Source organism: Ammospiza nelsoni, chromosome 2 (genome assembly GCF_027579445.1).
Source record: "Ammospiza nelsoni isolate bAmmNel1 chromosome 2, bAmmNel1.pri, whole genome shotgun sequence".
Lineage (NCBI taxonomy): Eukaryota > Metazoa > Chordata > Aves > Passeriformes > Passerellidae > Ammospiza > Ammospiza nelsoni.
Window position 1 is genome coordinate 53,109,510 of NC_080634.1, and position 24,581 is coordinate 53,134,090.

Genomic DNA, 24,581 nt, shown 5'->3' on the forward strand with positions numbered 1-24,581 from the left:
TGCTGTCTTCAAATGAGCAGTCAGGAACCTTGAAAATGATAATAAAGTTAGAAACTGCCTACAAAACAGGAGAAAGAGGCATAGATTTATTTGAATCAGATGCAGAACATAGACTGAAAATCACCTTGGGAGGAAAGAATAGAAGATAATAAGAAGCAGAAGTCTGGAAACAAAAACAGTACCAAAAATAGAGCAGTAGCAAGGTAGGGGTGACAATGAACAGCAATTAGATTAGATAAAATTCTGTAATTCTATATCCACCAGAAATAAGTGTATTTTGATGCCATCTATGGAGAATCATTACATCACAGAGGATGTAAACACTTGTACCTATCTATGGTCCTTTTGAGACTGCACCTGGAATATTGGATTCACTTCTGGGTGACTAGAAAACAGAAGCATTCACATTTGGATGGAGTTCAGAGGATAAAAGCAAAGCGAATAACTTTGGGAGTTTAAAGAGCATGATATATGCATAATATTTTACAAAGCTTATTATGAAGAGCAAGTAGCTAAAGAAGGATAATCCTTTTCATGAAAATGCAGATAGTATGCATAGTAAGAAGTAATGGAATTACAGTTTCAAAATATAATAATTTGAATACGTTATAATTTTTAGAAAAATTTCCTCATGTAGGGTTTTATTAACACACACAACAAACTGCCAGTACCCCTTTTTTTTGGTCACTGGAATGAAACTGGTCAAAGGAACAAATACAAAAGGGATTGGAAAGTTTGACATTCCCTGCCTAATGTCTGATTCCATTATTTGAACCAGCCAGCAGATGTATTATTCAGTTAGGTCATCCCCAGGCCAGGCTTTGGCTGTTACATTTTTTCTTGTGGAAAAAAATAGCCTGGGTGTGATGCTGATGTGTAAAACACAGCAAGCTTGTGCAAGCCTGGGATTTCTACAGCAACTTAGCAAAGCAAGCAGAGAATATGTTTACAGAAAACTAAGGAATATTTCAAGTAAGGGTTTTCCTGATCCCTTATCTATTAAAATCAGCAGTAATAATTTCATTTCAGTGGGAAGAATCCTATGTGGTAGTGCATAACATACAGTGGGATCTTTTTTTTTCCCTGGCTGATGCTGTTTTCTTTTGTTCTTTTTTTTTTCTTTTGTGCTTTCTGCTGGTATACATTATGTGTAATTTTATGTGGGAGTAAATAAAATCCTTATATACTTCTAGCACATTTATGAATGTAAGCATTTTCTTTAAATAACATCAAGAATGCCATCATTTCATCCTGATACTTTCCAAAGAAAACACAGAATAGCCTAGGAGACATCACAGAGGCACAGTGTCATAAATCAGCACAATTTAACCAATTGGTTAACAAGCTTTACTAAAATTCTATGCAAATGAACAAATAGCAGGCTAGGATTTTTTATTGTACCTTTTGATTGTTCAGGTGGTTGTTTTACACTTCAAACTAAACATGGAATTAGAAGTGGAAATGGTTTTCCATCAAAAGAGATTCCTTTAAACTTGTGAAAATTAGACTTATTAAAAAGCCTGGAAAAGACAGTCAAGTTACTTTCAAGCCCTATTACAGTATCTTCAACATTCGATTTCTACATCGGGGATTGTTGTAGCAGTTTTATTTATCCCTACCAAGCTAGACTGATTACTTGGAGTTACTCATGAAACATTAATAAAGCACTATGTTCAATGCTAACATGATTATGGTCTGACCTCAGCAACGGTACAAAGGACAGAGGCAGAAAGTGTCCCTGATAACATTACCCTAATGCTGGGCTCATCAATCATAATCTCCCAGTTTACCAGGGAGAAAAATATCCACGCATAAAACCTTCCACAGATGTGCATCTGTAGTCCTACTCAGCCTCTCAGTCCCCACAGACTCAGAGCAGTCCCAGAGCCAGAAATAGAACAGACTCAGTCAGTAAGTCAAGCATGTTAAATCAAGGCAGGGAACACCACTGTGAAACACTGAAGCACAGCTTTTATAATAAGCATTCTTTAGTTTTGAAACAAAAGATGCAGGATTGTGTAATTCAAAGTTAATTATAATGATATTTTAATTATGGCTTATGGACATATTAAATTACAAATTGCAGTGCCGAGAAAAATGTATTCATGATAAATTATATTTTTAAAAGACTAAACCATGTCTTGTTTTTGTTATACATATTTTGTTCCTATTACATAACTGTTACTGAGATTGAATTTTCTTTCTGTCTCTGAAATGATTTATTTGCACTCTTCTGCTGCCAATTGCATTTTTGTACCATTCCCTGGCTATTCAGAAGCATGCATAGTATTTCATAATTAAAAAGCTTCTTGAATAGTCATTAGAAATATCTAGTATGAAATCTCTGTGCTATGAAAATCTGGAAGATCTTTTCCTCTTCCTTGAATTGTGATTCGGCCGCAATTGATATTTCTCTTCTACCGGATAAGCAGTAGATAAGACTTGATATTACTTCCTCAAAAGTTACTGGATTTTATTTTGTGTATTGCCAAGATTATGCAAGTAAAAGTTATTGAGGCAAAAGGAGTTTCAATCTACTTCAGATTTTTTAATTACTTTTAGCAGAGATTTTTTTTTAAACCTGCTATACTGCTGAAAAATCTTACTTATATCATGAAGATGCTTACATAAAGGATCAGTTTCTCTGCAGACATCCCTGAATAACCCAAATCTGTATAGTGTACTTTGTCACTTCTATTAAAATATTACTTTGCTTAAAAGAACATAACTGATCTCAGATAGCAGTATTGCCTGAAATACTTGATGAGGATAGTCAAGGATTTCCCTTTGATGAGTGCAAGGAATAGTAACTGAGGATGAGAAATATTTGGTGGAGAGAATCTGCAGACACTGCAGAGGACCATGGATATGAGGGGAGAGGAGAGAAACCCAACTCACAGGCTGAAATGGCTGATGATCTGTTTTTGAGCAGATCTGTAAAATCAAACTATCTCAGAGTAATTATAAGAAAATATACATAAATATATTACATATAATTTAATAGCAAGATGGAAAGCTTTTTGGAGAGACAGACAGCATATGGACATGGAGGGCAAGGCAGGGAACTGCAGAAAGAGAAGGTGCAACCATGGTCCAGACAAGTGGCAGCATCAGGATTTCCCACTTCTCTGGTGACAAAAAATACCTGGATAGATATTTTATAAATCCAGAACTTATGATGTTTTATACAGCATACAGTCTGTATTACAATAAAAACCACTGCCTCCTACTGACATGCCTGTGAAAAATACCTTTAATATCAAATTAGAATGAGCATAGGGGAAAGTGCAGCATTTGTAAAGGTCAGAGAAGAACTATAGTAAGAAGTAATTTGGTTTATAATAACTTTATTTAGTTTTAAAATCAACTTACTAATACCTCTTTCTATTTTACAACAGCTGCAGGTCAGATTTTGGAACATATGTGCATACACTTGGCTGTAAACACGAAAAACCCACAAAATATGTATACACTATATGTATAATAATACTTGCAATTTACCTATTAACAATAAAAGTCACTCCACTGGGAACAATAACATGTTAAACACCATCCTTAAAGCAAAACTCATGAAAAAAAACTTGACTGGAATGTTGCTATTTGAAAATGAAGCCCTAATAATTGTTCAAACAAGATCACTTTAGGAGTGCTTGAATAAAACTGTTTTGTGTACATGTTAGTTATGATAGATAACAAGGTGGATATTGGCTTGTTTCTGTTTAACTTTAAGAATCTTTAAAACCCATATTACAAATTATATAGATATGACATAATTATATCAGTCATAATTATTATTTTTTTTAATGCTTCTATCACTCATATTAAAAATGTTCATAAAATTAAACCCCTAAAATAATTTAAATCCAAAGTGCTGATTTTTATGGCCATCACCAGCTTATTTTAAGGATATTATTGTTGTCTTTTTTTGTATGTTTTTCCTACTGTACCTACAAATTATGTTTTATACAGAAAATTCCCTCACCCTGTTCCCTACTGAGCATTGCATATTCTTGAGGAACCAAATGATGTACTGTTGACAGTGAACAGCTCATAAATTTTCAGGAGGCACTTACATGGAGGGGGAGTAGCCTGTGCATTAGAGCAAATTAGGGAGAGGATTCTGTAAGTATCGCATGAGTAGCATTGCAGAAGTACTTGGAAGAAACCAGGTCAGACCTGATGCAAGAAGCTTTCCCTGGACTAAAATAAATCGAGATTATAAAGCCTTGACCCACTGAGGGTGGTGTGGGGCTTTGTAGCATTTTGGTGGCCCTTCCTTGAGGACACCTTTCCTGTTTTTCATGCCTGGTGCCATACCCCACAGGATGCCCTGGCTGGGAGGCAATGAACATCACACAGCACTCATTTCACCCTGCAGCTGGAGGCTGAGCAGTGCTAAGGCCCATGAAGAGCCCCTCTTCTTCACAGCTCTGGCTCCTCTCTCCACCTTTACTCTGGTCCTTTCCCTAAATTCTGCACCAAACCACGCAGCTTCCACTCTTCTGAAATACATAGCTCAAAATAATTATATTCCCTTGCTATAAATTTCCTCAAGGTTTCTTCAAGAAACTGAGGTTCTTCCCTGAGGAATTAAGGACCATTATACTATATAAACATAGTACAATAAAGCTGTTTAAATAACTGGAGACAAAGACATGATATGCAGTTGTTAAGAAGTAGATAATTTAATAAATTATTAAATAACTATTAATCCATGTGAAATAGAAGTTCTCCAGACCTGCTGGGGTCAGTAAGACCTTCTCTAGAATGAAAAGGTGCTGAGTAAGTGCTGGTGGAAACGGACTTAGGGAAATATAATATATATGTTCAACCCCCTTAAGTCTTTTAACTTGAAAGGTCAAAAAAAGTGCAGTACCCCTCATGAGCAAGACTGACAAACCAGTCACAATGAACAAGGTACTCAGGGAACTTTTTACTTGAATCTTCAATGGCAACCTCTCTTCCCACACCTCTTGAGTGACTAGACTGCAAAATGGGGACTTGGGGGACAAAGCCCCTCCCACTTTAAAAGAAGATCAAGTTGGTGGCCCCCTGAGGAACATGAGCATGCATCTATGGCACCTGATGAATTGTATCCCAGAGTCCTTAGGGAATGACCTAAGTTGTCAAGCCACTCTCCATGAAATGTCATGGCAGTCAGGAGAAGTCCCTGGTGATTGGAAAAAGGACAGCACTGCTCCCATTTTTAAAAAGGGTAGAAAGGACAGCCCTGGGAAATACTGACCACTTGCCTGGGAAAGTCGTAGAATAGATCCTCCTAGAAGCTGTGCTAAGACACATGGAGGGCAGGAAGGTGATTTGGGACAGCCAATGCAACTTCCCCAAGGAAAAGTCCTTCCTGACCAACCAAGTGGCCTTCTATGATGGAGTGATGGCATCAGTGGACAAGGGAAGAGTTACAGGTGTCATCTGTCTGGATTTGCTTTTAACATGGTCCCTTGCAACATCCTTCTCTCTAAACAGGTGAGAGATGGATTTGATGGGTGGACTGTTCAGCAGATAAGGAATTGATTGGGCAGTTGCATCGGCTTGGTGACATCAGTGACAAGTGGTGGTCTGCCCTGGGACCAGTACCATTTAATATCTTCAACAGTGACATAGACAGTAGGATTGAGTGCACCCTCAGCAGATTTGCAGATGGTACTAAGCTGAGTGGTGTGGTTGACACACCTGAGGGGTGGGATATCATCCAAAGGGACCAGAACAAGTAAAGGAAGCAGCCCATGGGAATCTCATGAGGTTCAACAAGACTAAGTACAAGGTGGTGCGTCTGAGCAACCCCCAGTGTCCACACAGTCTGGGGGACAACAGATGGAGAGCAGCCCTGCCAAAATGACATGGGGATGGTGGTGGATGAGAGACTGGACATGAGCCAGTAAAGTCTCTTTGCAGGTTGGAAGGCCAACCTCATCCTGGTCTGCATTAAAAGCAGCATGAGCAGCAGGTCCAGGGAGATGTTTCTGCCCTTCTGTTCTGCTCTGCTCTGGAGGGACCCCACCTGCTGTCCTGCTTCCAGCTCTGGGGTCCTCAGGGAGTACATGGACCTGTTAGAGTGAGTCCACAGGAAGGTAACAAAGAGGACCAGGTTCTGAATTATCTCTCCTATGAAGACAGGCTGGGACAGCTGGGATTGTCCAGCTTTGCAAAGACTCTGGGGAGACCTTATTGTGATCTTCCAGTACTTAAACGGTCCTATGAGAAAAATGGGGACAAACTTTTAGCAGAACTTTTTGAGATATGGCAGTAGGTAATGGCATGAAATGAAAGGAAAATAGATCAGACAAGATATAAAGAAGAAGTTTTTTGTAGTTTATAGGGTGATGAAACATTGGAACAAGTTGCCCAGAGATGTGGTGATTGTCTCATCTCTGGGGGCATTCAAGGTCAGACAGGACAAGGCTCTAAGCAATCTGAAGTAGTTGAAGATGTCTCTGTTCATTGCAGTGGGGTTGAACTAAATGACCTTTTGAGGTCCCTTCTAACTCAAACTGTCCAATGCTTCCACGTTTTTGTGATTCTAACACCAGTGAGAGGATATTAGATGAGAAAAGTGTGAAATACGCCTCATTTAAACCAAGCATCAATTTTTTTCAAACACATTGTCTGATCTTTGAGTAATCAAAAGTTCTGCTGTTTTCCTGAAGTGCTCTTAATATTCTAGGAAAAAAAAGCTAATTTTGACCAAAGAAATAGCTAATTTTTTTTGTTAATTACATGTTAATAAACAAATAAAATAATAATAAATATATAGAGATCAAACAAAATTATAAATATTCAAAATTCAGATGCTCAAGAGAACTTTTAGGCTGATTGCTGCAAACGGATTTGAGGTGTATGCTAGAAAGATAACTGGCTTTAAATTCTAAATTCTTAAAAAGCTTTATTACATACAAAGGGAACATTAAAAAATTAAGCATTTAAAAGTAAGGAAATGCTTTATTGGTTGTTGCTGTGGCATACTTAATTTTATCCTTGCATTCTAGCATCTTGCACTCTAAATGATGTAAAAGTCCTATGGAAAAGATTATATGGAATGATGTAGTTTCTGATATATCATTTTGAACATGCACAGTACAATCTAATTAAGGACATGGCATTTTAAAAATATTTGTTGGGAAGCATGATTTGACACTAAATAGTATTAGTTAAATATTATTTAGCATGCAGCAATGTTAATGCTATTTTAATAATATTGCATTATGTATATGATGGCTTCTGATTTTGAAAAGGAAACAACAAAATTTTGTATGGTTGCCTGCAAGATTTCTTTGTGGCTTTTTATGGTATGCTGAACTTAAGCCCTTGAAAACTGAGCTACATGTCAGCTCTTAAGCCTGAGCCTTCCCATCCATTTTCATCAGAGATAATAGTCACTGGTTTTGGCAGAAAAGTGTCCAGTTTTCCACGAAAGCACAGAGAGTTCTTCTTCCATGAGGAGCATTACTGGGAAAATCTCTGAGGAATGGTTACATGATGGCCCAGGCATGGCTTGCCTTGTCTGAGGCTAGTCCTGCTTGTGGGGTGGTGAGAAGGGGGCTGCTGCCAGTAAATGGCATGGCATGGTACTACAGCACCTGATGATTAGTTCTGAAGCAGCCTCCTTTTAATGTAAATGAAAAAAATTAATAATATTTTCCCGAAGTTTATCAGCTTGTAAAATCTGAAATTTCCTTAGAAAGACATGAAGCTCTGTCCTAGCTGGGAAGTGTTCGTGCTGAGTAGTGGCATTGTGATAAAAACAATGGAGGAATTTCCATTTTAGATTTAAGACTAATTATAACTAGTTTGAAAATTAGTTGGAAGACTGCTTTTTTGAATTTTCTTTCCCATTTCCATTTTTTTCTTGACAAATTAACTAGCCTAATTGAAAAGCCCAGAAATTACTAAAATACTTGCAGCTGGGAGAAACTCAGTAGCTGAGACGAAAATTAGCATGATATAAAGGTAAAGGAAAAAGATACTATCTTTTTGATGTTTCTCTCAATAGAATAAGTTTATTTTTTTTAATGTTTGAAAGATTTCAAATATATCAAATAAGTCTGAAGAGAAAATGTAGTGATGCCTGCTATGTTTTCTCAGTTACTTCCTAATCCTGAATTTCACTTGCAGGCCCTGGAAAGTGAGTTTGTATCATGTCAGCTTCATCAGTGGATTGACCTTATATTTGGCTACAAGCAACGAGGACCAGAAGCCGTGCGTGCACTCAACGTTTTCCACTACCTAACATATGAAGGCTCTGTGAACCTGGACAGTATCACTGATCCTGTCCTCAGGGAGGTAGGTGTTTACTGTCATTTCATGCTAAAATCTGCTGTCATCTCACAAGAAATGGTACTTTTTCCATCTTTCACTGCTGAAGAAAATGGATGTGTCTGACTTGATTCAGAATTTAGGCCCCAGGTGATTTCAGAAGCAAGTATGAATAAACTAGCAATGAAACAAATGAACCTAATAGATTTAATATTCAGTTATGGTGTAGGAAATTACATTGCAATGTTTATTCGTTAATATAGTGTCTGCTATATTTTATAATTTACTTGTATTAAGTTCACTTAGCAGAACTGAAAAACTAGAAAAAACCTGCATCATAGTAATAGAGAACAAAAGCCTAACCTTTAAGTCAGATGATGGTGAAAATGTGTCTGAGAAAGAATGTATTTTCTAGAGTGATTGCAGCAAATATTTAAATTATTTTTAATCACATAAAGTATAATGGAACTGTTATCAAAATAGAAAATGCTTTCTATTTGTTGTGCATTCAAGTACTTATGTTTATATATGCATATGAATTAAATATATATATATATTTGCAATATATACAAGTGAGTGTTTTAATCAGTAAATTTTAAAAGAAAATTATTCTAGATATCCTGCTACGTTTCCTTCCAGTGATTTGTTTTCACTAAGACTAATAATTTTAATAATGGCTTTCCAGTACCTATTAATTTGCATGATGATTTTCCAGCAACATTCATTTGTTGGCTAAAACAATTGAAATTTGGTGTAAAGTGTGAGGAAGCAACAGCTACTAGATGAGTACTGCTGTGATGAAGCCCTACACACAATCTTCCATTCCCCCAGATAGCTGCCATCTGCTGTATGCAAAACAGGAATAATGTACATTGCCAGGCAATGGGGTTTTGTTTGTTTGTTTGTTTCCAATCTTGCAGACAGAAATCTACAGATTTCAGAAAGATGTAGATTCCAGAAAGCATTCGTTCAGCTACCTACTGAGTTTTGTCTTTTTGTTGTTTTTTTTTTTTTTTTTTTTGTTTTTTTTTGTTTTTTTGTTTTTTTGTTTTTTGTTTTTGTTTTGTTTTGTTTTGTTTTCTGTTTGGTTTTGGTTTGTGTTTTGGTTTGATTTAGGGTTTTGGGATTTTTTTTCTTTGGTTGGTTGGTTGGTTCTTTTTTACTAGCGCATTGCTGCATTCTGTTACATTTGGGGATTTTTTAGGAGCAGAACTAAAAATCCATTTGGACCCCAGACTTCCTAGAACTGGATTTTCACTACATGCACTGTAAAGCTTAGATTTTCTAAACAACTAATATTTTCTTAGTTTTAAGTCTGCCACAATTGCTTTGACTCCCCCTGCCTCAAATATTTAATGTTGACATCTATATAATAATTTTCTGGATTTAAAACTTTGAGCATGAGAAGAGTCAGGCTCTTCTAGATATAAGAAGAAGCAATTTTTTTTTAAAGTATAAAGCAGGTGTTCAGCACCATGAATACAAGGATTTGCATGGCTTAGGGTCCTGATCTGCATGGGCAGACTCCTATGTCTTGACTTTTAGGGTCTACTCCCACAGGGCAGCTTGTAGAATTGAGGTCTGTCTGTCTGTCTGTCTGTCTGTGCACCTTATCTAACATCTTATGACATGATGAGACTCTTCAGCTCTCTACTTGCTTGCATATCTTGTCATCAGAAATTTAAGAAAATTCATGGAGACATTTTTGTTCACTCACTTGTACATCTAACCCATTACCTTTAAATCAATAACATGTAAACATCTTCTTAGGCAGTTTACACTGTAAATTTCTAAAAGCACAACTTAATCTTCATTGCAATAAGTTAGATTTGTAAATAAATTTCACTGATAGCAATGAGAAGGAAAAATCACCAGAAAAAATAAATCCTCCTTATTTTTGTTTTGCATAGATAATAAAGTTGTAAGCATCCATTTAAAAATACTATGCTTTTACTTCCAAGGCATCTCAGGATTGTTGATTTTTGGTTTTTCATAAGAAAATTAAAAAATACTTGAAATTATTTTTAATCAGAATTTACAGTGCATGTTTAAATATAGATGGATTTAGACCTGCTTTCTGTTTTCCTGGGATCTGTTTATGAAACTAGTGCACATTCTCTTGCCAATAATAAAGCATTTGACATCTTGATGATATAGACGACCATGCATTTGATGGTCATGTTTCTGTTGACAGTATATATTATGAGGTTTTTGCCTTTTTGCTGTTGTTCTATTTGTGCTTGTTTGGGTTTGTTTGACTTTATTCTGAGTTTTGGTAAATATTCCAGAAAATAAATTAAAATCAAAAAGATATTTTAAAAGCCTCTGAAGACTGCTTGTAAATACAGGAATTAAGAATAAGAACACCAGCACCTTTAAAATAGTGATAAAAATTATTTATCATATTTTACAGTGGCAAGTGGTGGTATCTGGCATTTTAATTTAGAAACACTGCAATTTAGAATTAATTAATTAATGTCCTGCAGTTATCCAGGAAAATGCATGTCTTAGTATCCAAATTCTCTTGATGTTTATTTTGTAAATAAACTAAAATATTGTGGTCCTGTGTCACAGAAGATGGTGAATGTTCTTAATACATGACTGTAAAGTAAGCCAATCAATACAACCTTATTGGCAGCAGCCATTATCAGGCCAGTGCTCAAGTATGGCAGTAACTGTGGCCATAACTAATTTCATATTGAACTGAGTCCCAGGTAAATCTATCCAGTGAAATAAGTCTCCAAATAAAAAATACGCTCCCGTTTAGTCTGAGCTGATTGAAAGATGTAATTTCAAAAGGTGGAAAGGGTGGTCACAGCCCTGTGACCTGTTTATGCTGTACCTTGGCCCTTTCACCCTTTACTTGAGCACCTCACTTAACCACTAAAAATATGTTCTTAGCTTTCTGTGAAAAATATTAAAGTTACTTCTGTAGTCACCTATCTACACAAAAATATTCAGCAGTGGAACAACTGATCCCTGCCATTCCTTACATTTTTCTCATATGCTTTGGGAGCTCTCCAAGAAATCTCTACTCTTTAGCATTGGAAAAAGGGCCATCCTGTGTTATTGTTCTTTGCAGACCTATTAAATAGCAGATTTTCCATCTGATTTTCTTTCTTCAGTTTCCATATAGAAAATTCCTACTGATAGAAACCATAATACTGAGATAGTTAAGTTTTAGATTACTTCAGTCTATGAAATCACATACATCTGTCCCTGGAATACCCTGGAATACCAAATACCTCTGTGGCAACTTAAGGTCTGCACTGGATGGGTAAAATAAATGGGTTTCATTTCAACATAATCAATTTGACTTTTTTAAACAACTTCCTAATTTCTGATACCACAAAAAATAATTGGTCATGATAATTTACCTCAAGTTGTTACAAGGGCAACAGGAAAGTCCTGATTTACATGCACCGTGGAATAAAAGTATAAAATTGAATTTTGTGGTTTCAATCTTTTATCATTAGAAATTGGTAAATTCCTCAATTCTATCTGCGTTAATACTCTCTTAATCTCATATTGAAAAATTACTTTCGTATTGTAATGAGGAGGAAAAAACGTGTAACAAAATAAAATAAACATTTTCCAGGCCCAAAATCCTTCTTCTTTTTTTTTTTTTTCACTTCAACCTTTTTTAAAGTAAGAGCAGCGAGGTGGAAGCTTAAACTTGAACAGCTTAAGGATATTGATTCATTCTTACTTGACAGGTGGAATAATGGTTGCAGCACTAACCACAGCAATTACAGCATTAAAATGTCAAGAAATTAGAGGTCAGAATAACAGATAATTTTCTTCCTTTTGTCAGATTAAAAATTGACATTCTTTGACAGCACAGGATTTCTGGCTGAGAAAATTATGACAGCTTAACTCATCTTGTACTTGTAAGGCAGTAATTGATAATGAACTTTACCATGACAGTCTTCTCCTGTGGAGAAACATGACAGAACATCCCTGGTACAAAGCCTGTATCTCTTTTTAATATGTAAACAGTAGTTATATTGGACATTAGATGTTATTTGGAATTGTCTTTACTGTTAGTTTACATCATAATCCAAATCCTTTTCCACTAGACAGACTTGGCTGACTTCAGGGAATTGATGCTGAGAATGCTAATATATAAAGAACAATATAGGAAATACGGTTTATTTATAGTTCTTTGATGTTGTGGCTCCACTTCTTTGGTAAAATGTAGTTCCTCCTCTGGTTTCTCCCAGAATATTTGTAGATTTTAGGAGCTCCTTTCCTCCCCAAACACCTGGCAATGAGGGCACTCAAAAATCTATTGACTTCAAGTTAGGAACTTGAATAACACAAAGCGTTGTGGTAGAAAGGAAAGAAAGCCAGAAAATGCAATAGATGAGACAAAATTATTTTTATTTATTACTACATTAATTTAATGCCTTGTAGATGAAACACAAAATAATTAAGTGGACAGCTTAGTGCATAAAAGGCTAATCACATGTTGTACTGAAAATACATCTAACTTGCAGAAAGGTACTATTTGGGGGTTTTAAATTGTTTTGGGTTTTTTTAAAATCATAGCCAGATCTCTGTTTATTTCCTTTTTTTACACTTTCACCTTGTTTGTGATTAGAAATATTTGGAAAATTTTTTTCAGCTTTTGGTTTGCTTTGGACTCAAGGACAAATTTGTATCATCATTGTGTTGAGCTGCAAATCCAACTTAGCAGCACAGTACAATGACTTTCCTGTGACTGTTGCATCTTCACCATATGCTTCCAACTCCCCAGTCCAGCAGGAATTATTGCAAAGACGTAGTAAAGCAAGGCAGTGTGAACCTGGTGGGCTCAGGTATTTTTTCTGAGCACGTGTCAAGATACCTGAGCATACTTGCAATGCACACAGCAAATTGAAAAATGATTAAAATTGCTAGTGTTTGACAGGCAGTTGCTGTGCCCATAAACTAATCCTAGTAGGATAGTTTTTCTGGCAGCTAACAGAGCATATGGCCTATGCAATATTTATTTCTTTGGTGATGACTTGATATTTAGCATATTTAAATAATTTGAAAAGTCATAATGATGTGGTAGTCTTGCAGTGCTTTCAGCTACCCTCATTTCTGGGTTATATTTTTCCTCTTATATTTTCTTCTGTTATCTCTTTCTTTGATCTGACAGGAATAACAAAGCATCCCTCTGGATCTGCTATAGTGAAATATGCCCACAGGAAGCAGAGTAGATCACATCAGTTTTCACTTTTTTTTCCCTCCTTTCTTTTTTCCCCCCTCTTCTTGCTGAAACACTTTTTGCTACTACAGAGGGCTGACATGATAGGGCTGTCAAGACTCAGCAAGATAGATATATCTTTAACAAAGGGAGCTGCAGTGCTAGCCCTTCCCTGGTGACTGAACCTGGCAAATTTATGAGGAAAAAATTAACACGCTATTCTAATAGCACTATATAACACTTCCAAGGTAACACCAGCCCTTGCCACCAAGTGCTTGTTCTTCCTTTCTCTCAGAGTTATTCATATTTATTCTGATTTAATTTTTAACTTGTTAAGATCTTTTTCTTCTGGGAGGTGTTTCTTTGATGTGACAAGAATATCAAAACCACCCCTATGGATCTGCTTGATTGAATTGTACCCACAGCACTGGCCATTTATATGTTCACTTGTATTTAATTGCCTCCATACAAGAAATGGTCTTTGCTTCCTTACTAGGAGCAGTCTTGTTTAAGCGTGAATATAGATAGTGGTGAAATTAGTTGGAAGCTGCATTTGTATCAATCTGCTTTTTTCAAAGTTAAGTTAAGGAATTCAAGTAAAAGCTATCATCAAAGTAGAAATTATTTTCCTGTGTGCTAAGAGCTCTATTCTCTAAGAAATATGTATTGCATTCTATTGATTTTTGTCAAGAAATCTACTTCTTCTTCATTTCAAATAATGTTTTTCCTCAACACACAGAACAAGAATCTTTTTTACAAATTTATACTGGTTTGGGGAAAAAAAACTTGACTATTTTGTACTATATTTGGCCCGTGTGTTTTATTGCATTAAGGGATTATCAACAGAATATTAATGGATTTTTTTTTAAATGGGAACATATGTGGATGTAATATAATAATTTGTATGTCTTTCTGGTGAGTTTCTGAGCTCTGTATCCTTCTCTAAGTGGAAAAGGGAGAGTTTTAATTTGCTGTCACTTTGTTATGATAACTCCCTGTAGATCAAGAAGCAAAACACAAGGACTTTTTGAGGGTACAATATTTATTTCTGTAGGTAAAGATTCTTGAAGAAGACACAGAATATAAGAAAAGACAGATTCTATAAAATCAGAATATACAATAAGGAATTAATGTAAATTGCATGAGGTCAGTTACCATATAGTAATTGCCCAGTGTGTAGGCTTCTACTTGGATATTAATGTGTGCACTTCCATATCTTTGTTGTTCAGGGAAAAGGGCTTTCAGAAGGTGTTTTCTTCAGAATCACCAAAACATTTCAATTATGCATCCAATTTGACTATGAAATTACTTTTTGGGAGGACCTACCCTAAGTAACACAAGCCATTTATGACAAGAAGTCAAAAATCATATTCGAATCCATAGGATTCCAATTTTAAAATGTCATTCTACCATTGCTTAAAACAATTATCCACAGTTAGATCAATGATTTATCATGATATCTCCTGTTAATGAATGTATTACAGATGATAGCCAGTATTTCAAAGAATCTGTGATGATCTGAATTCATAACCATTCTTGGATCATGCTGTTACATGTTTATGTGAATTCAGAACCTTTTCAGAATCCAGAAAAGACACAGTCTCTTAAATTAAAACAAGTGGCAATTGTTTGTGGCATAGAGGTGGGGTTTTTGTCCAAAATTGCCCATTAGAAGGTTTGGAACTTGTTTACTTTTTATTGTACTTGTGATTAAAATGCTCTTTATCCAGGCAGAGCTAAGCACTGGCACTCAAAGAGCACCACCAGCTTTACACCGAGAATTCAAATGGAAGAGCTGATGGTAACTTATTAAGCTGATGAGACTTGAATCAGCCTATTTATTACATATTTCAGGTCATTCATTCATCTATACTGCAGTGAGTTTGTAAATAACCCATATTCCAGAAAAATGTCTTCTAATACTTCAGCCTACCTGAAGTACTATTTGGAACAAATTGTTTTGCCCGTTCTCATCTACATTTAAAATTCCATGTGCATTTCAAACCCTGGAGTCTTACCCAAACTGAGCTTAATGTTTTGCTGATATGGAAAGAACATTAACCACAATTGCTCTCTTTTATTGCAGAAATATATAAAATATAGGTCTTGTGCGTGAAAATTTCATCTTTATTGTCTGGGGTTTTTTGTTGTTTTTCTCCATATGGATGACAGGTACCAATTATTGATTTTTAAAATTAGCAACAAGCATTTTCACATACACTTAAAGTAATATTTTATGCAAGGGAGAGAGATGTGAAAATAACTGCAGCCAATTGTAACAGAAATAGCTGGAAGGGGCTTCTTTTTTCCTATTAGCACAGATTTCAGTTGTATTATGCTGTCATTACCTCAGCATAAATTAACCATTATTCAAAACATTTCCCACAGAGTAGTTTATTGGAACAGATATTACTCAGTCTAAGTATCTAGTCATTCACTTAGAAAGATGCAAAGCTGAGCTTTCTAAATGTTTTAAACATATTGATAATGTGCCTCTTTAATGCCATTTTGAAGCCTGTGTACAGTATATCTATATTATTGTTTTCAATTTATGTCAAGAACAAAGTGAAGTTTTGAGGAATGTGTTCTGGGAAATAACCCAAACAAAATTATTTCTTTATAAACTAAAACTTACAAATAACTGAGAACACTTATTTTAAATGTAACAGTATAACCTTGTTCCAAAACCAAAATTCTAATGTACACTGAAACCTGATGAATACTATACACGACACCTTTCAGTATGTACCTTTTACCTATTCCCCATCAGTCCTTTTTTAGATGAGAGTTTTGATGGTTTGCCTGTTCTCTGAAATAGATCTTATGTCCAGCAGTGGATAAATTGAAGGCTGGCAGATGGCTGGAGCCTCATCATAAGCACAATTTGTAGTAAAGAGTATGGGCTTTCAAAATCTCAGTGCACCTTCTTAAGGTGGGAACAAGACAGATGATTTGTGATAGAAAGACAGAGCTGAGAGAGAAGAAATAAGCCTGCATTTACTTTCTGTTCAGATGAAAAATGAAGCTACTAATGTTATATTGCCACATTCCTTACTTTGTTTTATTTCATTAACAAGAAAAGATTTTATTCAGGGGGTTTGAAATTTCTTTTTGTCAAAGCAGAAGTAGAACATGAAGTCACATTTTTCATTTTCTATAGTTACATATTTATAAAACAAGAATAAAATACACATACTAGATACTGTGGTTTTCTGAGCCTGTTCTGCTTTCCAAGCATTAAAAATGTCTTCAGTCATCATGTTTTATTTCAATAATAAACCAGAAGAAAAAACATCACAGCTAAAATGCATTCTTTGATGATTAAGTACCCTTTCCTCTTTTATTACAGCCCAGCTTTCAGAAGGCCTGTTCTGCTCTTTACTTCCCTGTTTTTCCTCATTTTCTTTTGTGTTTTCCTGAAGGGGAAGTTCTTAATTGTAAAACTAAGTAGAAATAAATATGATGTGTATGTTCTACACTGAAATATGTGTAAGTCATTCTTCTGGCAGCAAAGGTCACTAATTATTTGAGGTATTAATAACATCTATTTTCCACAACAATTACATTCTCTAGACTTAAACTTATACCTTCATTTATTTACTTCTACATAAAAGATGTCAAGTGACTTAGCAGACCAAAGGACTACTTGCTTATGATTATCTGAATTCTTTTCAGCTACTGGCAAAATTGCTGCAGGGTATGAACAATTGCTAATAGAGCCCCTTTCTTTCAAGGTGGTTGAACTTCCTCTTGGTGTGTTATTTTCTATGTGGGTTTACTAAAAAGATCTCAGAGAGTTCAGGCAAGAGCATCCTAGTGATGAGAGTAGAAGACTGACTTAGGGACAGGATTTCAAGAGCTTGACAGAAAATAAGAGTCAAAGGAGATGTGTGGCAGAAAGGCAGGAATATGGAGAATTGCTCCTGCCAATGTATATAGGGATGTTTTTAGGTCTGGTGCCAGATTAATTACCACTTACAGGGTCAAATTCAGATATGAAAGTTTAGACATCATTGCAGAAATTTCCAGAGGTCTATAGGCATAATTTGAGTGTACACATCTCATAAGAGATATTGTAGAAGCCTCATTAAATGGATCATCTTAAACTAGAGTGAGCAAGCACTGTGAAAATGGATTTTTAGGAAGAATGTACAATGTGGGAAGATGGAAAAATTGTGGCTTTTTTCACCGGTATCTTTTATTTTGTTATGTTTTGTTATGGTGATAGCTTCAAGCATAACAGGAAAACAACTGTGTTGTAAGTAACTGCATTATTCTGTGCCCCCCTTGACTACATTAACTTCCATTCTATGTTACTGTGATTTTTTCTGTTTTAATTCAGGAATATATTTTAAAAAAAAATTAGTTTCTGAAAAATTATTGTAGAATTTGGTTTCTTAATTGATTAATTATGGATGAAAATTTTGCCAGACAGCCAGGTCTTTGAAGCCGTTCATTGTTTAAGACCCTGTGTGAGTAGTTGATGCTTTGGTGATTTAAGTAGACCAAAGTCAATAGGTTTAAAATTTGTGGTCAGTAGGTGTCCTGAGCATTTACCATGTATAGAATGCTATACAGCCAGCATAGTTTGCTACAGCTCCTGCAACCAAAACCAGTTGCATGTAATTGACTCCAAGTCACAAAAATTAAATATTGTCCTAAATACTTATGGTTCATTATTTATTTCTTATATTGCCAAATTTTTCTGGAGGTGACACAAAATGTGGAGTATTATTACAGAATATAATGCAAACATATGTATTTCCTAGAACAAAAGGAGGAGAGTATAGAGGAGGGAAATGTAACTGAAATGGAAGAGTAAGGAAAAAACTTGGGACGTTTTCTTAAAAAAAGGATAAATTCAGTTGATGGACAGAAAAATAATGGAAGAGGTGGAATTATTCCCTCCCAAACTAAGCTGTCATTGCAGAAACTTTACCTGCATTTATTGTTTATTTTTTAAAGGTTTAATTGTTAATTTTTAGAGGCTCAAAATTTAGCTGTTAAAATAAAAAGCAGGGTTTAAATCATCTGTAAGCATGCACTGTGAAAACTCCTAGTCACAAAAAAAATTAATTAGAAAAAAATGGATGAAGTTTCAAAGTTTCAGTAAAAACTCCTACTGGTATTACTGTTGCCTCTTTATGAATTGGATGCCTACGCTTAAAGGACTTTGTGCTCCTCAAAATGACTATTAAAAACATGCAGTGTCTTAAACAAAATAAAAGATGAGGAGAACTAATAAATAGAATTAAACCTCATGAGGTCACAAAACAATTTTCTCTTCTGTCTGTACAGAGTAAAATTTTGCAGTGTGTAAGAGGCAGTGCACTATTTGGATGACATAAGCATCTCTGAAAACCATGGGAAATAGCTCAATACTGCTTCCTTGGCTTCAATCCCAATTACTCCGCAAGCATTTAGCAAGTCTAGGGTGCTTGTATTTTATTCTCATCCTGGTTAGCTTTTCCTTTTTTTCTGGCAGCTGGGCAGGAAGCAGCAAGCCAAGATCTTTCTGCTTCTGTGACCATTCATGGCTCATGAAATGGACATCCATCTTGAAAGTCAGGGATCCTTCAGAATTATTCAGTCCCAGCATTTCCTCAAAAATACCATGGTTTTTTTTCACTTGCTGCATTGGCCTGTTGAAAGCTGTGAGTGGATGTTAGGCTGACTGCTTCTTCTTTCCAGACCAGGCTGTGGAATACGGACAAAGATACTCAGTTTTGCTGTTTTGTCCAGACTGCAGTTTGCTTCATGTATTTTTCCCCAGGAGATCTTTATGAACAGTAGAAGTTTCTTTCTTCTGCCTCAGTGGAGAGGAAAATAACAAGGAATTTTTCACAAGTGCCTTCTCTCTTTTTTAGCTTCTTTACTCCTGCACAGGATCTGGAGCTTTATTACTGTAGGACTATGAATGTGTAATACCACCATTTTCATTTCCACAGAATAACTAGGTTCTGCTTTCAGCACATCATTCTGGTCAGTATAAATGATCATGGATCAGTGATGTGTGGGTTTAAGATCTTTTAAAAATTATTTTTAAATACTAGAACCAAGAGCAATATCAAGTTTTTGTCCAGATTAAAGCCTTGCATGTTGCATAGAGTTTAACTGGACAGGTCAGGGTAAGAATATTATTTGCTCTGTCCGAAAAGAAATTATAATGAGAGATGAAGGAAAGAAATGGAATTGCGTGGGACGGTGGGCATTTACAGAACTCCTGTCTTCTTGAGGGAGGGAGTAGGATAAGACAAATGAACAATAAAAAGAGGGAAGTAATAGAATAGACATTTGGAGCTTTTGTTGAGGAGGAGAAGGAGGAAGAGAAAGGGTTAGAAAGACAGTCATTGGGAGCCTTATAGAAATGAGGGAATTACCATAGGAACAGACAGCTCTTGGTGTGGTTAATGGAGAGAAATTATATTTGTGGCCTTCCCAAAACTTCATGGGTTTTTTTAGTCTTGACCTGTGGAACTTAGTTTTTAACTAGTGAATTAATTGAGATATTGCATAGTATAATCTAGTTAGGCATCTCTAAACAAAACCAGAGGCTTTATTTTGCATACTTTTGACTTGTAAAATTTAGCAGGCTTTTAAATGCAGTTGATGGTGCATTGAAAAGTACTACTGGCAATTTTTAGCCTGGCATAGCTGGAAATTCAGTCTTTCTTGCTGTAACACACTGCCATTCACATGAGGAAACAATTGTATCATCCTAGACAGAAGCAGTGGTTTTGTATTTTTTTTAAATGCCTGTAAATTTTAGTGACTGCCAACCAGAGGATGCTAATTAAAGTTATCTTTTTTTTTATTTTATTTATTCTTTTACTTTCTCTTTTGTAGAGTTTGAAAATCTGTAGTGGTTCCTTTGAGAAGAGAATCTATATTTAAAAATTCAGAAGACTTTTTATTTCTTACTCAAGAAAATGTAACAAATTTATCTTTGCTTTAGAAATAACGATTACTGGAGGTAGTGCACTTAGAATCCTAGGAGACTTTTAAAAAAGCAATGTGTGTTTCATGAGTTTCCTCTGTTTCCTCTGTTTAAAAAAATAAAACCCAACAGACCCAGATCCCAAAGATCTAAAAATATAAATTAAGGTTTCATCATCCTGGCTTGTATTTCATATGCAAAAGAGAAAAATAAATTAGTTAAAGGATGACATAATGGAAACACTTGGCTTAAAAGCAAAGACTCCTGAGTAGGAGTGACAAGAATATGTAAAAGCTAAGACTGTAATGGTAGAATTTTTTTAAAAGAAAAAGACAGATGCCGGCAAGAATAGCTTCTAAAGGAGTATAAGTAACAAGAAGAGCTTGAGTTTCCTGAAACTTAAAACCAGCACTGCAAACTCAAGAAGAGTTTGGGCAGATGAATTGATCATGTTCACTCTGAACATGATGTTCAGAGCCAGATCTTGCTAAGGCCTAAGAGTGAGGACTTTTTCTTAGTAACAGGAGTTATACAATGGGAGGCACATTGAGGAAATGCATCTGGTTTGGTTTGGTTTGCAAATACAATCTAGGACACATCTGCAGTTTTGTACGTTGAAATGCTTTGATTACCATCCTATAAAGGAGTAACACAAAGGAGTAGTATCAAAAGGGAAATTCGATGTTGCAGGTGTGCATTTTAGTAATTTGCATAGCAGAATCAAGATGTCAAAGAGAAGTTTGTTCCATAGGCCTAAACACTAGATGGGAAAGATCATCTAGACTGGCCTCTCACCCAACAAATCACATAGAGCTTTTGCCCATTTACCTTTTTGAATCTAACCATCAGGGTTGGTGTCTGAATAATGAAGAGGATATGGAAGTCTTTCCTTATATAGGTAGAGTTTAGGTGATAATAAATTATTTCAGTCAGTCACCTTAAATATTTATAATCCAAAAACAACAGTAAATTTTTTTCATTTTAAAAGAAATGAATGAATGTCTTTGGAAAAGATGAAATTGTTTTTCAAATTGAGAGGAATCCTTGTTTCTGAGGTTGCTCATTAGGTGCTTATTGAGAAATGATTAAAGGGCAAATTTCAGTATCTAAAAATAAAAAATCCTGATTGCCTAATAGGTTTGAAAACCTTAACTATATGTCATTAAGTCACATATTTGATGAATTATTGAATCATGCTCTTATATCTCTTAGGAATTAATTTAGCAGTAAAACATTTTTTAATCTTTGTGCTCAGTGACTTAATGATCAAAGAAAGCAACATTTTGTTTTACAAACTTAATACAGATTTGAAAGAATGATGACAGAACAATGATTTCATTTGGCATGACTTCAATGAACACAAGAGTTTCAGTCAATGTTACCAATCTATATGGGACAGAAATAATTACAAACATGAACATAAAAAATACAATGGTTCAACTGAAGACAATAATGGCATGAAATGAGAATAATAACATGGTTTTTATGTTGTGGATGACCTCATTACTTTCTAAAGCTACCTGAGAATGGAGTGGAGAGGGAGATGCTGAGCTCTTCCCTCTGATATTCAGGGACACGTGAAAATGGTTCAAAGCTATGCCAGGGGAAGTCTATACTTAACATTAGGAAGCTTTTCTTTTCTGAAAATGTGGTCAGCCACTGGAACAGACTTCCTAGAGAGGTGGCCGATGCCTGAAGCCTCCCAGTGTTTAAGAGGCATTTGTATGATGCCCTTAACAATGTTCTTTATCTTTTGGTCAGCCCTGAAGCAGTCAGGCAGTTGGACAAGATGATTGTTGTAGGTACATTCTAGCTGAAATACTCAAGTCGAGGATAGACTATACAAAATGGAAAAAAAAAAAAAAAAAGAAAAACAATCTTGAATGTATTTGTATACAAAATTATAAACAAATATATTACTTTCTTCACTTCTGGGATATGTTTAGGGTTTTGCATAGCATGAACTCTGTGAGCAGAGGGATGCTTCCTATCTGCCTTTGTGTACAGGCAAACATCATGGAAGGAAAGGCAGTGGAACTGTTTGTCATGGACTGGGAGCAAGACCCACATCAAAAAAAGTTATCAGAGCTGTAAAAAGAATGTGATTAAATGAGCAGTGTGGCCTGAGAAGCCCTAATAACAACTCAGACCTTGTTAGAGGAATTTGGGGTCAAATCTTTTTGCTTAAGAGCAGAACAGATTTTTTTAGGTTTTAGTGTAATATAATGGGAGAATTTTGTTATATCAGTGCTAAATTCCTTTGTTCTGGGCAGAGTTGGAAGGGAAAAAATTTTAGGATTTTTCCTTTCTTTCTGGTATAGTATAGAAAGGGAGGGGAGCAGTTAATTCCTTGATATCAGCCCTTTTCAGCCTAAGGAAGTTCTCCACAATTTTCAGGGGAATGGAAGCATTTGTACACAGGCAAGTGTGAACTTCAGTAGTGAGAGAATGCATGAAAGAGTAAAGAACACTTTTAGCTAAACCTGTCCTGCCTGCAGGATATTTATTTTTATGGTATTTTTGCTTCATCTGCTCTGTTTTTGTTTGTGAGATGTATTGAATTTATTTCCCACTTGCAGTCCATTAACCAAATGCTTGCTTAAGCTGGCAGTGTTAAAAATATTTCTTTTGTCATGAGAGTCATATTGGAGGGCCGTGGATGAGAGGGAGATAAAATGAAGGTGGAAGAGGGGAGAACTAGGTGTCACAATTAGTAGCTTCATGAGGTAAATGTGAGAGGTATAGACAGCACTCCCTGAGCCGGACAAGATCACCAACATGACTCATGCCTGTAAAGAGAATAGGAGATCTTACCTTTCACATTCTCATTCCTTTCATAGCACTCCCTCCTTTCACAGGGGAATGAAGAAGAAGTTCAGGGATGGAGAGCTCTGGGGGGAAGCTGAAGGTCAGCTTTGAGCTGTTTGTGTTCTGCTAGGGAGCCATTTAATTGCACACAGGATCCAGTGAGATACCTCCTGTGAGGGGAATGAGCTTAAAGATGCCCCTTCTCCATTGTTAAATTAATAAAGTAGTGACCTGTGGAGAAAATCCATTTCAGTGCCCATCTTTCAGTCCCTTGAGTATCCTGATTAAATAACTGACTGTATTGAAGCCTCCAGAGCAGTTGAGTCACTGCTTGTGTTTAAACTACAACACTTCTTTCTTCCAAACATACAGTAATAAAATGGAATTCAATACTCTTAATCAACTTATCAAAAATCCTGAAGATACTAGTGTTGCTTAACATCTGTAGATGCAAAGAAAAAACCAATATCTCACACCACTCATACAAAACAAAAACACTTCAAGCTGTTTATGTTACCCACCAAAGGGCTGTCAATCTTATTTGCTCTGAAGAAGACAGTGCTTGGGGGCTGCTGAGTGTGCTGGCTGCACATGAGGCAGAGTACATAAAGGATTCCTATGTTTACTTGGATGCAAAAATGGAATAAACTTTCAGGAACTGCATTGTTGGATGACTATTGCTGTGGTGCATATTTCTCTAATGCCTCAGATTTTCACTTTTCGTTGGACTCAGTCCCTATGCACAGGAGAAAATGGATTATAGAAAAATTTCAGTGTGGTAACAAGGAACAAAACACATCAGGATTATGGGAATTAGTAGTAAGAAGCCTAAACATGTTAAAAAAAATAAAAGCAATAAAAAATGGAAAGAAAAATTTTAGAAAGTTTACTGATCATTGTGGTAATCAGTGAGATTAATAAAACAAGAGTACTTCACATAAGAATAAAAATATTGTCTATCTGCAGTGCAATCTGATTTTCGGGAATTTCTTCCCTTCATGATTTAGAGTAAAAGTGTTCATGCTTTTATGTTTCTTGTGTTAGTAAATCACCAGGCATCTCTCTCAGCAAAGGGGATTTTACAGAAATGAAACAGACTGTTAATATCTTCCTTGGTGATTTTAACTGCATTTCTAAAGGACCTTTTTAGAGAAAAAGAATGTTAAAAATAAACTGCTTCATGGCAGTTTGCTTGCTAACACACCCTTTTTGCAGAGGTGTGTTAGCAAGCAAACAAAACCGTAATTTCTCACACAAGTCAGTTCTAGCATTTGCATTTAGATTAAGACTGTGCTTCTGAAATGAATATGCCAACCACCCCTATTTGCCATGCTTTCATTCAAGCTGCAGAGCAGCTGTGGAGTGTGTGAA

General features: G+C 35.7%; 1 protein-coding gene across 5 annotated transcripts in view; it reads left to right on the plus strand.

Annotated features, from left to right (window-relative positions):
• The window catches only part of NBEA (neurobeachin), a 454,173-nt gene that overhangs the window by 400,906 nt on the left and 28,686 nt on the right, over positions 1-24,581 (plus strand). For all 5 annotated transcript variants that reach the window (XM_059493594.1, XM_059493591.1, XM_059493592.1 and 2 more), the window contains one exon: positions 8,131-8,298. In XM_059493594.1, the coding sequence (XP_059349577.1) occupies positions 8,131-8,298 (168 nt within the window). The remainder of the gene's footprint in view (positions 1-8,130; positions 8,299-24,581) is intronic.